This window comes from Chlorocebus sabaeus, chromosome 12 (genome assembly GCF_047675955.1).
Source record: "Chlorocebus sabaeus isolate Y175 chromosome 12, mChlSab1.0.hap1, whole genome shotgun sequence".
Classification (NCBI taxonomy): Eukaryota; Metazoa; Chordata; class Mammalia; order Primates; family Cercopithecidae; genus Chlorocebus; species Chlorocebus sabaeus.
The window spans coordinates 103,226,647-103,239,720 of record NC_132915.1 but is presented as its reverse complement, the minus strand read 5'-3'; the positions used below and the strand labels follow the sequence as shown (position 1 = coordinate 103,239,720).

General features: G+C 55.2%; 2 protein-coding genes across 2 annotated transcripts in view; one reads left to right on the top strand and one right to left on the bottom strand.

Moving 5' to 3' along the window:
• Window positions 1–13,035, top strand: part of ENG (endoglin) — a 43,093-nt gene extending 30,058 nt beyond the window's left edge. Inside the window, exons 4-16 of the mRNA XM_008006130.3 lie at window positions 1,350–1,512; window positions 1,980–2,021; window positions 2,205–2,370; window positions 2,706–2,832; window positions 3,089–3,263; window positions 3,602–3,744; window positions 8,245–8,382; window positions 8,620–8,658; window positions 9,159–9,275; window positions 9,612–9,869; window positions 10,861–10,915; window positions 12,001–12,111; window positions 12,236–13,035. Of these exons, the coding sequence (XP_008004321.2) occupies window positions 1,350–1,512; window positions 1,980–2,021; window positions 2,205–2,370; window positions 2,706–2,832; window positions 3,089–3,263; window positions 3,602–3,744; window positions 8,245–8,382; window positions 8,620–8,658; window positions 9,159–9,275; window positions 9,612–9,869; window positions 10,861–10,915; window positions 12,001–12,111; window positions 12,236–12,360 (1,659 nt within the window). The 3' untranslated portion in view covers window positions 12,361–13,035. The remainder of the gene's footprint in view (window positions 1–1,349; window positions 1,513–1,979; window positions 2,022–2,204; window positions 2,371–2,705; window positions 2,833–3,088; window positions 3,264–3,601; window positions 3,745–8,244; window positions 8,383–8,619; window positions 8,659–9,158; window positions 9,276–9,611; window positions 9,870–10,860; window positions 10,916–12,000; window positions 12,112–12,235) is intronic.
• LOC103239823 (uncharacterized) lies at window positions 10,825–11,579 on the bottom strand. Its single transcript, XM_008006129.3, is given in 3 exon segments — window positions 10,825–11,017; window positions 11,019–11,108; window positions 11,110–11,579. Coding segments are annotated over 3 exon segments (576 nt in total). The 5' UTR covers window positions 11,476–11,579; the 3' UTR covers window positions 10,825–10,897.
• Window positions 13,036–13,074: the final 39 nt, after the last annotated feature.

The window sequence follows — 13,074 nt, the reverse complement described above, 5'->3', positions numbered from 1 at the left end:
CAGAAGTTAGAGACCAACCTGGGAAACATAGTGAGACCCTCGTTTCTAAAAAATAACAATTAAAAAATTTTTTTTTTTTTTTTTTTTTTGTGACCGAGTCTCACTCTGTCACCCAGGCTGGAGTGCAGTGGCCGGATCTCAGCTCACTGCAAGCTCCACCTCCCAGGTTTACGCCATTCTCCTGCCTCAGCCTCCCGAGTAGCTGGGACTACAGGCGCCTGCCACCTCGCCCGGCTAAGTTTTTGTATTTTTAGTAGAGACGGGGTTTCACCGTGTTAGCCAGGATGGTCTCGATCTCCTGACCTCGTGATCCGCCCGTCTCAGCCTCCCTAAGTGCTGGGATTACAGGCTTGAGCCACCGCGCCTGGCCAAAAATATTTTTAAATCCAACCTGAAGTCCTTTTGCCCTTCTGCTGCTGCTGCTTCATTCAGCTCAATGGCCCTGGCTCTGGAGACTGTACACGAAGGAGCTCAGTCAGTGGTCCCAACAGCTTCCTCTGAATCCTTCAGCTTTCCAGAGTCACTCCTCCAGGAAGTCTTCCCTGTCTGCTTTCCTCCTCACTCCCGGCCCCCTTCTCTTCTGGGGCACTGGCAGGATAGGCAGTGAGATGCTGGAGCCACCCAGATTCCCCATCCCTGTCCAACCAGGAGATCTGTCTGGCTCCTTTGTTTCTTATTAAATAAAAATCTGTCTTCTGTTGCTTCAAACGACTTGATGCATGTGTAGTTTCTGAATGGTAATATCCTCTAGGGCAGGGACCACTGATATCTGTCTTTAATTCATCTATTCATTCATCCATCCCTTTCTTCTTTCCTCCCTTTCTCCCTTTCTTCCCATAAGCAGGAAGCACTCACCACAGGCTGGGTGTCAGGGTGAGGCTGGCATGTCAGGATCCTGTGATGGGCCCAGGGCCCAGAGTCAGACAAATATTTCTCAGTGCCTATTATGTGTCAGGCACTGTGCAATGATGGGCAAGGTAGACGTTGTCCCCTGTGGACCCTCAAAGTGTAGGGAGATCCAGAGCCTCAGGGTGTAGGGAGAGACAGCTGCATGATGGTGCAGATGTGGGGTGAATGAGAACAGCTCTGGAGGGGTGGGTGATGTTTCGACAGGTGGATGAACAAGGTGGTGTGTTCATCCGGCCCCCCAGGTATGGAAGGGAGAAGGGGCTGATCTGACTGCCAGGGGGTTCTGGGCTGACTGCAGATCCACTAGACAGCATTCTCAGCTCTGGCGTCTTTCTCTCAGCCAATGGGCTGACTCCACAAATTACTTCCTGACCTCCTACGTGGGGTAGAGGGGACACAGGGCCAGGAACAGCATTCTGAGCCTCCACATGCCTCCCCAGAATCCCAACCTGGTCACCTTCCAAGAGCCCCCGGGAGTCAACACCACAGAGCTGCCATCCTTCCCCAAGACCCAGATCCTCGAGTGGGCAGCTGAGAGGGGCCCCATCGCCTCTGCTGCCGAGCTGGATGACCCCCAGAGCGTCCTCCTCCGACTGGGCCAAGGTCAGTTTCCCCAGCAACCTCTCTGGGCTCATGACACTGCTCAGGAGGAATCTGAGCTCCTCTGGCCCACACCTCAGACTTGGACACCAAGAGTGCAAGAGGGGACACAAAGTACCACAGGTCACATGCCGCAAACCAGTGCTGCCTTGAGACAGTGATGGCTCCTCCACCAAATATCAATAGAAACATGTGAAATGCCAGTTTTTGACCTAAAAAAACCCGGCATTTTCATGATTTACTGTGCATCTCCTATGTGCCAAAGCCCTATTATGCTAGGCACTTGGGGACACTGTGGGGACACACTCAGGCCCTGCCCTCCTAGAGCTGATACTGTGATGAGGGAGGTGACAATAAACATGTACATGTACACAGATAAATCTATCATTTCAGGTCTTGCTGGGTGGTTTCGGGGCTGCACCCTAACATGTATCATGGGCTCATCCCTTATGTTAACCCTGTGTTGACAGATGAAACGGAGGCCCGGGGACTTGCAGAGGGTCACTTGGCAGGTAAGTGTGGAAGGGATGTTCGAACCTGGGTCCTCTGACGCCTCTCCACCTCTGCAGCACCGTCCTGCCTGCCCCACCGTCCTGCCTGCCCCACCACCGCTACCTTTGGCTGTGGGTGAGGGTGAGGCTCTGTTAGGTGCAGGGCTGCTGGGGGAAGGCACTGAGGTGCGCGTGTCTCCGCAGCCCAGGGGTCACTGTCCTTCTGCATGCTGGAAGCCAGCCAGGACATGGGCCGCACGCTCGAGTGGCGGCCCCGTACCCCAGCCTTGGTCCGGGGCTGCCGCTTGGAAGGTGTGGCCGGCCACAAGGAGGCGCACATCCTGAGGGTCCTGCCGGGCCACTCGGCTGGGTAAGGGTCTCGCCTCACCCCGACACTAGGCCCCACCCCCGAGAGACGACTACCCCTCTCCCCACGCCCCCCCCCCCCACGCCCGTCCCTTATGAAGCCCCTCCCGGGTCCCAGCCCCGCCGCAGCCCCGTGAGAGCACAGCCATTCTCCTACTCTAGGCCCCGCCCCCTATGAGCCCCTCCCCTTTAGGCACAAGCCTGGCCCCAGTCCCATCCCTATCCCATAGACCCATACCTGGCCAGGTAAGAGTGCAGCCGCCGCCCATCCGACGCCAGGTCTCGCTCCCCGCCTGGCCTGTCCGCTTCAGCGTTCCATCCGCATCTGTCTCCCCGCAGGCCCCGGACGGTGACGGTGAAGGTGGAACTGAGCTGCGCGTCTGGGGATCCCGATGCCGTCCTCATCCTGCAGGGTCCCCCCTACGTGTCCTGGCTCATCGACGCCAACCACAACATGCAGATCTGGGTGAGTTTTGCGCAGCTCCCGGGACATAAAACCCAAACTCCCAACCTCTGGATCAGGGACGTTTCCTGGAGAGGTGAACCCCTGAGCTGAGTTGAAGGACAAATCACCTATGTCCATAGGTGAAGCAAGGGGTCAGGCAGAGGACACAGCAGGAGTGGGGACACAGCAGGACCGAGGCCTGGCATAACCCTGGCTAGCCTGCTGTGGCACAGACTGTGTCCATGGTCCCCTGCTCTGCCTCTCTCCCCACCACTAGACCACTGGAGAATACTCCTTCAAGATCTTTCCAGAGAAGAACATTCGTGGCTTCAAGCTCCCAGACACACCCCAAGGCCTGCTGGGGGAGGCCCGGATGCTCAATGCCAGCGTTGTGGCATCCTTCGTGGAGCTACCGCTGGCCAGCGTTGTCTCACTTCATGCCCCTAGCTGTGGTGAGCACCCTCCCCCTGCCCCTCCCTTCCCTTCCCCTCCCTTGGATCAGTGGCCACATTGTTGGTGAAGCCCCTCTGTGTGAGCTTGGGCAAGGTACATTAGCCTCTCTCAGCCTCATTTTTCTCATCTGCATGGGGGAACAATGGGAGTAGCTAATCAGAACAGCCTGAGAGTCACTTGAAACCAGGAGGCGGAGGTTGCAGTGAGCCGAGATCGAGGTCGTGCCACTGCACTCCAGCCTGGGTAACAGAGCAAAACTCCGTCTCAAAAAAAAAAAAAAAAGCCTGGTGCAGGCACACAGTGACCATCCGCCTGGCCTGCCTTTGCTTCCCCACAGGTGGTAGGCTGCAGACCTCACCCGCACCGATCCAGACCACTCCTCCCAAGGACACTTGCAGCCCAGAGCTGCTCATGTCCCTGATCCAGACAAAGTGTGCCAATGACGCCATGACCCTGGTACTAAAGAAAGAGCTTGTTGCGGTAAGGGAACTCCTGCCCCTCTGGCTCAGGATGACATGGACATCTGGTTCCTCCCCTAGCCCAAGACTCTTGGGGTCCTAGCCCAGGCAGGGGGGCAAGTAACCTCCCTCTGCAAGCCTTAGTTTTCCCACTTGTATAATGGGATTGACAATGGTACCTACCACATGGTGAGAATTAAAGGAGGTCTGACAGGCCGATCACGTGGCACAGTCAGATGTGGTACATAGTAAGTGCTTAGTAAATAATGCCAGCACTAGGTAGTTGTCATTATTAACCCTAAATGCTCCCTGAGCTGGATGGTCGCTTAGCAGAATGCCTACACAGGCCGAGCAGGGTGGTTCACGCCTGTAATCTCAGCACTTTGGGAGGCCAAGTTGGGCGGATCACTTGAGGTCAGGAGTTCGAGACCAGCCTGGCCAACATGGTGAAACCCTGTCTTTACTAAAATACAAAAATTAGCCAGGGGTGATGGAACACACCTGTAGTCCCAGCTACTCGGGAGGCTGAGGCACAAGAACCGCTTGAACCCAGGAGATAGAGGCTGCAGTGAGCCGAGATCACACCACTACACTCCAGCCTGAGCAACAGAATGAGACTCTGTCTTGGGAAAAAAAAAAAAAAACCCTACACAATGTTATCACTGCCTGGTTGACAAATATATTTGTTATAAAAATAACACATGGTGAATACAAGAAATTAGCCAGGCATGGTGGCAGATGCCTGTAGTCCCAGCTACTCGGGAGGCTGAGGCAGGAGAATGGCCTGAACCCAGGAGGCGGAGCTTACAGTGAGCCAAGATAGCGCCACTGCACTCCAGCCTGGGTGACAGAGCGAGACTCCGTCTCAAAATAAAATAAAATAAAATAACACATGCTGGCCAGGCACAGTGGCTCACGCCTGCAACCCTAGCACTTTGGGAGGCCGAGGCAGGCAGATTACCGGAGTTCAGGAGTTCGAGACCAGCCTGGGCAACACAGTGAAACCCCGTCTCTACTAAAATAGAAAAAATTAGCCGGGCGTGGTGGTGCATGCCTGTAGTCCCAGCTACGTGGGAGGCTGAGGCAGGAGAATCGCTTGAACCCAGAAGAGGGAAATTGCAGCGAGCTGAGATTGCGCCACTGCACTCCACCCTGGGCGACAGAGTAAGACTCTATTTCAAACAAATAAACAAACGAACAAAAAACATGCTTTAAAAAATATGTGAAAAGTAGAAAATCTTAACCTTCTGATCCAACGACAATGGCTGCCAACATTTTGGTGTGCTTTCTGGAATGTTTTCTCTGTGTATTTCTTATATTGATGTAATCATAAGGGATGTGTTCATTTGTCTTTTGCTATTTCACTTAATGTATTTTTAGAGCTTTGACACCTGTACCTAATATCATGTTTAATAAGTACATATTATTCCATCATATTGACATGCTATTATTAACTCCTCTTCCCTTGTTACACTTTAGGTTGTTTCCAATTCTGCAGTATTATAAATGTGCAAAAAATGTCATTGTACATGAAACATTTCTTTATATAGGATTATTTTCTTAGGATAGATTTCCACATTAGTGGAATTACTGGGTCAAAAGGAATGAAGTTTCAATACATGTTGCCAACCCACTTTCCCAAAGATGATTTGAATTTTCACTGCTGATTTACGAGAGCACCTCAACCTCTTCGCTCTCTCCAGGCTGTAATTCAAAAAAAGAAAAGAAAAACCTTTGCCAGTGTGGAAAGTGGCACATGGCATTCCATTCTTGTTTAGTTATAATTCTCTGGTTAGTAGTGAGTGTGGGCATGGCTCCATGTGAGTGATGAGGACCTCAGTCTCTTTATCGCTGACGCTTTGGTATTTTTCTTGATGATTTTTATAAGTTTTAAGGAAAAAAAAAGGGGGGGCCGGGCGCAGTGACTCACGCCTGTAATCCCAGCACTTTGGGAGGCCGAGGTGGGCGGATCATGAGGTCAGGAGATCGAGACCATCTTGGCTAACACGGTGAAAGCCCATCTCTACTAAAAATACAAAAAATTAGCCAGGCGTGGTGGCAGGCGCCTGTAGTCCCAAGCTACTCGGGAGGCTGAGGCAGAAGAATAGCGTAAACCCAGGAGGCGGAGCTTGCAGTGAGCCGAGATCACGCCACTGCACTCCAGCCCGGGCGGCAGAGCGAGACTGTGTTTCAAAAAAAAGAAAAAAAGGTTGCCTCTTTGGCCACCACTTCCCTTGATTTGCTGTTGTTCTTTCAATTTTGGCTACAGTGGTTTTTCTTTTCTTTCTTTTTTTTTTTTTTGAGTTGGAGACTTGCTTTGTCGCCCAGGCTGGAGTTCAGTGGTGCCGTCTCGGCTCACTGCAACCTCCACCTCCTGGGTACAAGTGATTCTCCTGCCTCAGCCTCCCAAGTAGTTGGAAATACTACCACGCCTGGCTACTTTTTTTTTTTTTTTAGACAGTCTCACACTGTTGCCCGGGCTGGAGTGCAGTGGCAGAATCTTGGCTCACTGCAACCTCCGCCACCCGGGTTTAAGCGATTCTCCTGCCTCAGCCTCCCGAGTAGCTAGCTGAGATTACAGGCACCCACGACCACACTTGGCTTATTTTTTGTATTTTTTAGCAGAGACAGGGTTTCACTATGTTGGCCAGGCTGGTCTCGAACTCCTGACCTTGTGATCTGCCCACCTCGGCCTCCTAAAGTGCTGGGCTTACTGGTGTGAGTCACGTGCCTGGCTGGTAGCCTGGCTACTTTTTTGTATTTTTAGTAGAAACAGGGTTTCACCATAATGGCCACGCTGGTCTCGAACTTCTGACCTCAGGTGATCTGCCTACCTCAGCCTCCCAAAGTGCTGGGATTACAGGTGTGAGCCACTGCACCCGGCCTTCTTTTTCTTGTTTTAGAGACGAGGTCTTGCTCCATCACCCAGGCTGGAGTGCAGTGATGTGATCTTGGCTTACTGCAGCCTCCTCCTCCTCGGTTCAAGCAATTCTTGTGCTTCAGCCTCCCCAGTAGCTAGGACTATGGGCGTGTGCCACCACACCCGGCTAATTTTTATAATTTTAGTAGAGTCAGGTTTCACTGTGTTGGCCAGGCAGGTCTCGAACTTCTGGCCTCACGTGATCTGCCTGCCTCCGCCTCCCAAAGTGCTGGGATTATAGGTGTGAGCCACCACGCCCGGCCTGTGCTAGACTTTTATATGACTGGCAGTGCAATAAGTTTGCTTACATCAGCATCACCACAAACACTAGGCAATATAAATTTTTCAGCTTCGTTATAATTTTGTGGAACCAGGGACCACCATCATATACGCAGTCCATCGCCGATCAAAACATTGTCCGGCGCTGCATGACGGTATTTACTATCTGACTCTTTACAGGAACACTTTGCCTACCCCAGGCCTGAGACTGGACTGTGCTTGTAGGGTTTGTATGCCCTTGGGGCTGTGAGTGATAATTATATGTGGAACTTGAAGGAATATTTTTTAATTTTAATAGTTCTATATTTATTTTGATAGATATAACAAAATTTGGCCAGGTGTGGTGGCTCACGCCTGTAATCCCAGCACTTTCGGAGGCCAAGGCGGGTGGATCATGAGGTCAGGAGATCGAGACCATCCTGGCTAACACGGTGAAACTCCGTCTCTACTAAAAATACAAAAAATTAGCTGGGCGTGGTGGCACGCGCCTATAGTCCCAGATACTCGGGAGGCTGAGACAGGAGAATGGCGTGAACCCGGGAGGCGGAGCTTGCAGTGAGCCGAGATTGCGCCACTGCACTGCAGCCTAGGCGACAGAGCAAGACTCCGTCTCAAAAAAAAAAAAAGAAAAGAAGAAGAAGAAAATTTATGATCCAACAGCTATTATTGCTTAGGACAAGGCTTAGTGCAAAAGTGTGCAAGTTCAAGAAGTCTTAAGTGGGCCAGGCATGGTGGCTCACGCCTGTAATCGCAGCACTTTGGGAGGCCAAGGTGGGTGGATTGCCTGAGGTCAGGAGTTCAAGACCAGCCTGGCCAGCATGGTGAAACCCCGTCTCTACTAAAAATACAAAAAATAGCCGGGTACGGTGGCTCACACCTGTAAATCCTGCACTGGGAGGTTGAGGCAGGTGGATCACCTGAGGTCAGGAGTTCGAGACCAGCCTGGCCAACATGGTGAAATCCTATCTACTAAAAATAAAAAAAATTAGCTAGGCATGGTGGCACGCGCCTGTAATCCCAGCAACTCAGGAGGCCAAGGCAAGAGAATTGCTTGAACCCAGGAGGTGGAGGTTGCAGTGAGCCAAGATCGAGCCACTGCACTCCAGCCTGGGCAACAAGAGTGAGACTCCATCTCAAAAAAAAAAAAATAAATAAATTTTAAGTGGTGTAGGATGATGACATCTAACAAAAATGAAGAAGGAGCAGGGCAGGGGAATGGCTGTGACTTGGGAGCCCTGGGTTGTGGTCAGTCCTTGGTGCTGGGGTGTGGCAGGCCACAAAGACCCCAGTGCCTCCTGATGGTGCCCCTCTCTCCCAACCCAGCATTTGAAGTGCACCATCATGGGCCTGACCCTCTGGGACCCCAGCTGTCAGGCCGAGGACAGGGGTGACCAGTTTGTCCTGCACAGCGCTTACTCCAGCTGTGGCATGGAAGTGACGGCGAATATGATCAGCAATGAGGTAAGAGCTGGGGCCAGAAAGGTATCAGGACCAGCCTGGTTGGTGCCCCCTCAAGTGCCTCCCTGATCCCCCAGGGCGGAGGTGTGTTTGGGAGAGCAGGGTGCAGGGGCTCAGAACACAAGACAAGCTTGGCCACTGGTTGGCTCAGTCTCCCCATCTGCAAAATGGGTGTATTGGGTGGGATGCCCTCTGGGGTCCTTTCTGGCTCTGACCAGCTCCCTGGCTTTGTCCTCGCAGGTGGTGGTCAATATCCTGTCAAGCTCATCACCACAGCGGGTAAGATGGACAGTCACGTGCTAACCCACCTGGCCCAGGGGCTGCTGCTGGGCCGGGGCCTCTTCCTGGCTTGGGAGGGAGCAGGCCTCAGGAAACTCCTGGCAAGCCATGTGTCCGCCATGCCTCGGTCTCCCCTTCTGTATGAGCGGAGCAGGACTGCTGAGGGTGACACTCTCAGTCTCTCAAGTCAGAGGTCTTAGCACATACTGGCTGTGTGGCCTTGGGCAAGTCACTTTAGTTTTCTGGGCCCAAAGGTGGCCTAAGAAAGGACGCTGCACCACAGGGTGCTTCTGGGCAGCCAGTGAGGTGCCGTGTGGAAGCTCTTCACACAGCCTGGCACCTGGTGCCTCCTTGATAAATATTAGTTTAAAAAAAAAAAAAAAAAAAAAAAGATGAGTCAGGCAACTCCACAGGGCCATGACGTCTGTTCCTCCCCACACCCCTCGCCCTCCTGGCTGGTGCCACCGGACTGACCAAGTCTCCCTCCCGTCCTCCCCCAGAAAAAGGTGCACTGCCTCAACATGGACAGCCTCTCTTTCCAGCTGGGCCTCTACCTCAGCCCACACTTCCTCCAGGCCTCCAACACCATCGAGCCGGGGCAGCAGAGCTTTGTGCAGGTACCTGGCATGCCTGTCACCCCTCGGGCCTCCCAGCTCCTGCAACTTCCTCTCCGCCTTTCTTCCCACCATGACTCCAGAGGAGATGAGAATCCCAGAGTCAGGAGGGAGATGGCCTGGGTGCGTGGGAGAGGGAGAGAGAGAAGGCATTGCTCAGGGATGCTGACGAGGATGTGGCCCTGTCCTCCTCCTCTGACCCAGACAGGTCCATGCCTTTCCTTCCACCGCGAGGACTCAGGGGTGGGAACTCTTCATTCTAGCCGATATTTCAAGGCAGCAGGTGGGGTGGGGTGAAGAGCAGCTGCCCATGCCTCGTGGCCCTACCTACCCATGCAGGTCAGAGTGTCCCCATCCATCCCCGAGTTCCTGCTCCAGCTAGACAGCTGCCACCTGGACTTGGGGCCTGAGGGAGGCACCATGGAACTCATCCAGGGCCGGGCGGCCAAGGGCAACTGTGTGAGCCTGCTGTCCCCAAGCCCCGAGGGTAACCCGCGCTTCAGCTTCCTCCTCCACTTCTACACAGTACCCATACCCAAAACCGGCACCCTCAGCTGCACTATAGCCCTGCGTCCCAAGACCGGGTCCCAAGACCAGGTGAGTGGAGCCTGGGCCGGCCCCAGCTTCAAGTGGGAGCTTCCAGGTCTGTGGTTTGCAGGAAAGGACATGGCAGCCCACAGGGATGTGGGGCCAGCTGGTGAGGGGCAGAGCCTTAGTCAGGCATGTGGCCTGGCAGTCTGGCTGCCAGCAGCACTTTCTGCCACCCGAGAGCTTTCTGGGGGGATTGCCATGTCTTGGGCACTGGCAGACTATGCAGCTGCAACTGTCCATCTATCCTTCATCTATCCTTCCACTTATTCACCCGTCCGTCCATCCATCCACCCTCCCACCCACCTGCCATCCCAGCCAGGCATCCACCATCTTCCTACCATCCCACCCAGGAATCTAGCCACCCACACATCCATCCATGTAGTATGGTCACCAGTGTAATCTCAAAGAACAGGAGACCTGAGGGAAGAGAGGCAGACAAAGGACACACACTCCTGGCTTTCTGTATTTGCCAGTCACAACACTTCACCATCTGGTGACCCCCACTCTCAGGCAATCTGTCCTGGATGCCCCCAGAGTCACCCCCAGGCCCTTACACAGACAGGCCTCCAGGATTACAAACTTCTCTGGTCATATGAAGCTAGGGAAGCCTTCGAGGCTCACCTAAGTGGGCCTCTCCCTCCAGCCACAGTGAGCCTAGGGCTCTGGGCTGACCTGGCTCATAGCTCCAAAGTGTTCACGAGGGTGAGGGATGCATAGCGCTCCCACAGTGCTCCCACAGTGTTCCTGCAGTGCTCCCAGGCATCAAGGCCTCCAGGAACTCACAGGAAACATGTCAGCAGCAGCCAGGGATTGTCCACTAGGCACCCTCCCACAGCACAGATCTTCCAGGACTCACCCAGAGGCATCCAGCTACGAAGCGGTGGAGATGGGATTCTAAGCCAAGGCTCTAGAGTGGGCTGGGGTCACAGCCAGGGAGTAAACCTGGAAGCCGCCTCCCAAAGGCTGTGCCACATACTGCTCTCTCTTCCTCCTCCAGGAAGTCCGTAGGACTGTCTTCACGCGCTTGAACGTCATCAGCCCTGACCTGTCTGGTGAGCTCCCTCCAGGTCTCTCGGGTTTGTTCTAGTGGCTGAGGTCACAGTAGGGCACAGCGGGCAGCCCTGAGAAACGGCCTCGGCACATAGCACATAGCACATGGCAAGGGGGATCCCAGAGAAAGCGGCCCAGAAGGGGCAGGGGGAGGGCTTCCCAGAGTCACAGCAGCCTAGAACAGGGGCCAGAGCCTGCACTTTGCAGATGGAGAGCCCTTGCCCGGGACCATCCTGTGGCGTGGGAGTCTAGGCCTCTGCCCCTACTCACGGCTCCACTCCATTCCCACCGTTGCTGGGAGGATGGAGCCTCCTGGGTGGGACAGAGGCCCTTTGGGGTGGGGGTGCTGGCCTTGCCTTCCTTGAGGCCTCTCCCTGCAGGATGCTCCCTCTAGCCTCTCCATCAGTTCACCCCAGGCCCATACTAGGCAGAAGAGTCCCGACACTGGCGGCAGAGGCAGGGGTGAGGGATGGGGGCACCTACCTCTCTGCCACCACATCCAGGTCAGGATGGAGCCTCCACTCCCAGCCCAGGACCAAGAAGGCAGGGCTGATAACCCCATGACACAGAATTGGACATCAGAGGCTCAAGGGAAGACTGCCTGGCCTGTAGTCACACAGGAGTCAGGAATGTGGAGGGAATGAGGCTTGGAGCAATCACAGAGCAGAGCTGCAGGGTGCTTGGAGCTGCTCTGACCCGTTGTCTACCTGCTAAAGGCCTCAGAGAGGGGCAGGGCTGACCTAAGGTCACGCAGCAGGTGGGGCAGGCCCTGCACTCCTGAGCCTCAGTTTCCTCAATTTACCCCATCCATCCTCCCTGAAAACACATCTCCATCAGCCTTGAGGGGCAGAGGCATGACCCAAAAGGCCTGGCTGGGCCCTCTAGGTGGATAATTCTAGCAACCATGGCTCAATGCCAGGCCCGGCTGTGATGAGCCTGTTTGCTACAAGAGGAGACTGAGGTTCAGCGAAGTCAAGGGTCCAAGGGTGAGCAGGGCTGGCACCAAAGCCCACGCAGGCCAGCACAACAGGGTAGGGGATGGGGCAGGGGCAGAGGCGGCAGTGCTGATGGCGCCGGTCCTCTCTAGGTTGCACAAGCAAAGGCCTCGTCCTGCCCGCCGTGCTGGGCATCACCTTTGGTGCCTTCCTCATCGGGGCCCTGCTCACCGCCGCACTCTGGTACATCTACTCGCACACGCGTGAGTACCCCAGGCCCCCACAGTGAGCATGCCGGGCCCCTCCACCCACCCGGGGGAGCCCAGTGAAGCCTCTGAGGGATTGAGGAGCCCTGGCCGGGACCCTGACCTCCGCCCCTGCTCCCAGGTTCCCCCGGCAAGCGGGAGCCCGTGGTGGCGGTGGCTGCCCCGGCCTCCTCAGAGAGCAGCAGCACCAACCACAGCATCGGGAGCACCCAGAGCACCCCCTGCTCCACCAGCAGCATGGCGTAGCCCCGGCCCCCCAAGCTTGCCCAGCAGGAGAGCCTGAGCAGCCGCCAGCCGGGAGCACCGCTGTGAACTCACCCTGGGAGCCAGTCCTCCACTCGACCCAGGATGGAGCCTGCTCTCCGTGCCCGCCCTTCCCACCTCCCTCTCAGACGCCTGCTGCCAGTGGGGCCAATGCCTTGGAACACCTTGGGGTCCCTCCACCCCACCCCACAGAACCTTCAACCCAGTGGGTCTGGGAGACGGCTGCCCGGGGCCACGGAGAGAGACCATTTGCCACACTGTTGTAAAACCCCAAGTCCCTGTCATTTGAACCTGGATCCAGCACTGGTGAACTGAGCTGGGCAGGAGGGGAGAACTTGAAACAGATCCAGGCCAGCCCAGCCAGGCTGACAGCACCTCCCCCTGAGGAACGGAAGAGGGCCCAGCCCAGAGCCACCTGGATCTATCCCTTCGGCCTCCACACCTGGACTTGCCTAACTGGCGGGGGAGACAGGAGCCTAGCGGAGCCCAGCCTGGGAGCCCAGAGGGTGGCAAGAACAGTGGGCGTTGGGAGCCTAGCTCCTGCCACATGGAGCCCCCTCTGCCGGTCGGGCAGCCAGCAGAGGGGGAGTAGCCAAGCTGCTTGTCCTGGGCCCGCCCCTGTGTATTCACCACCAATAAATCAGACCATGAAACGAGTGATGGGCTAGGCTGGGAGAAGGGCAGTGACATTCAACG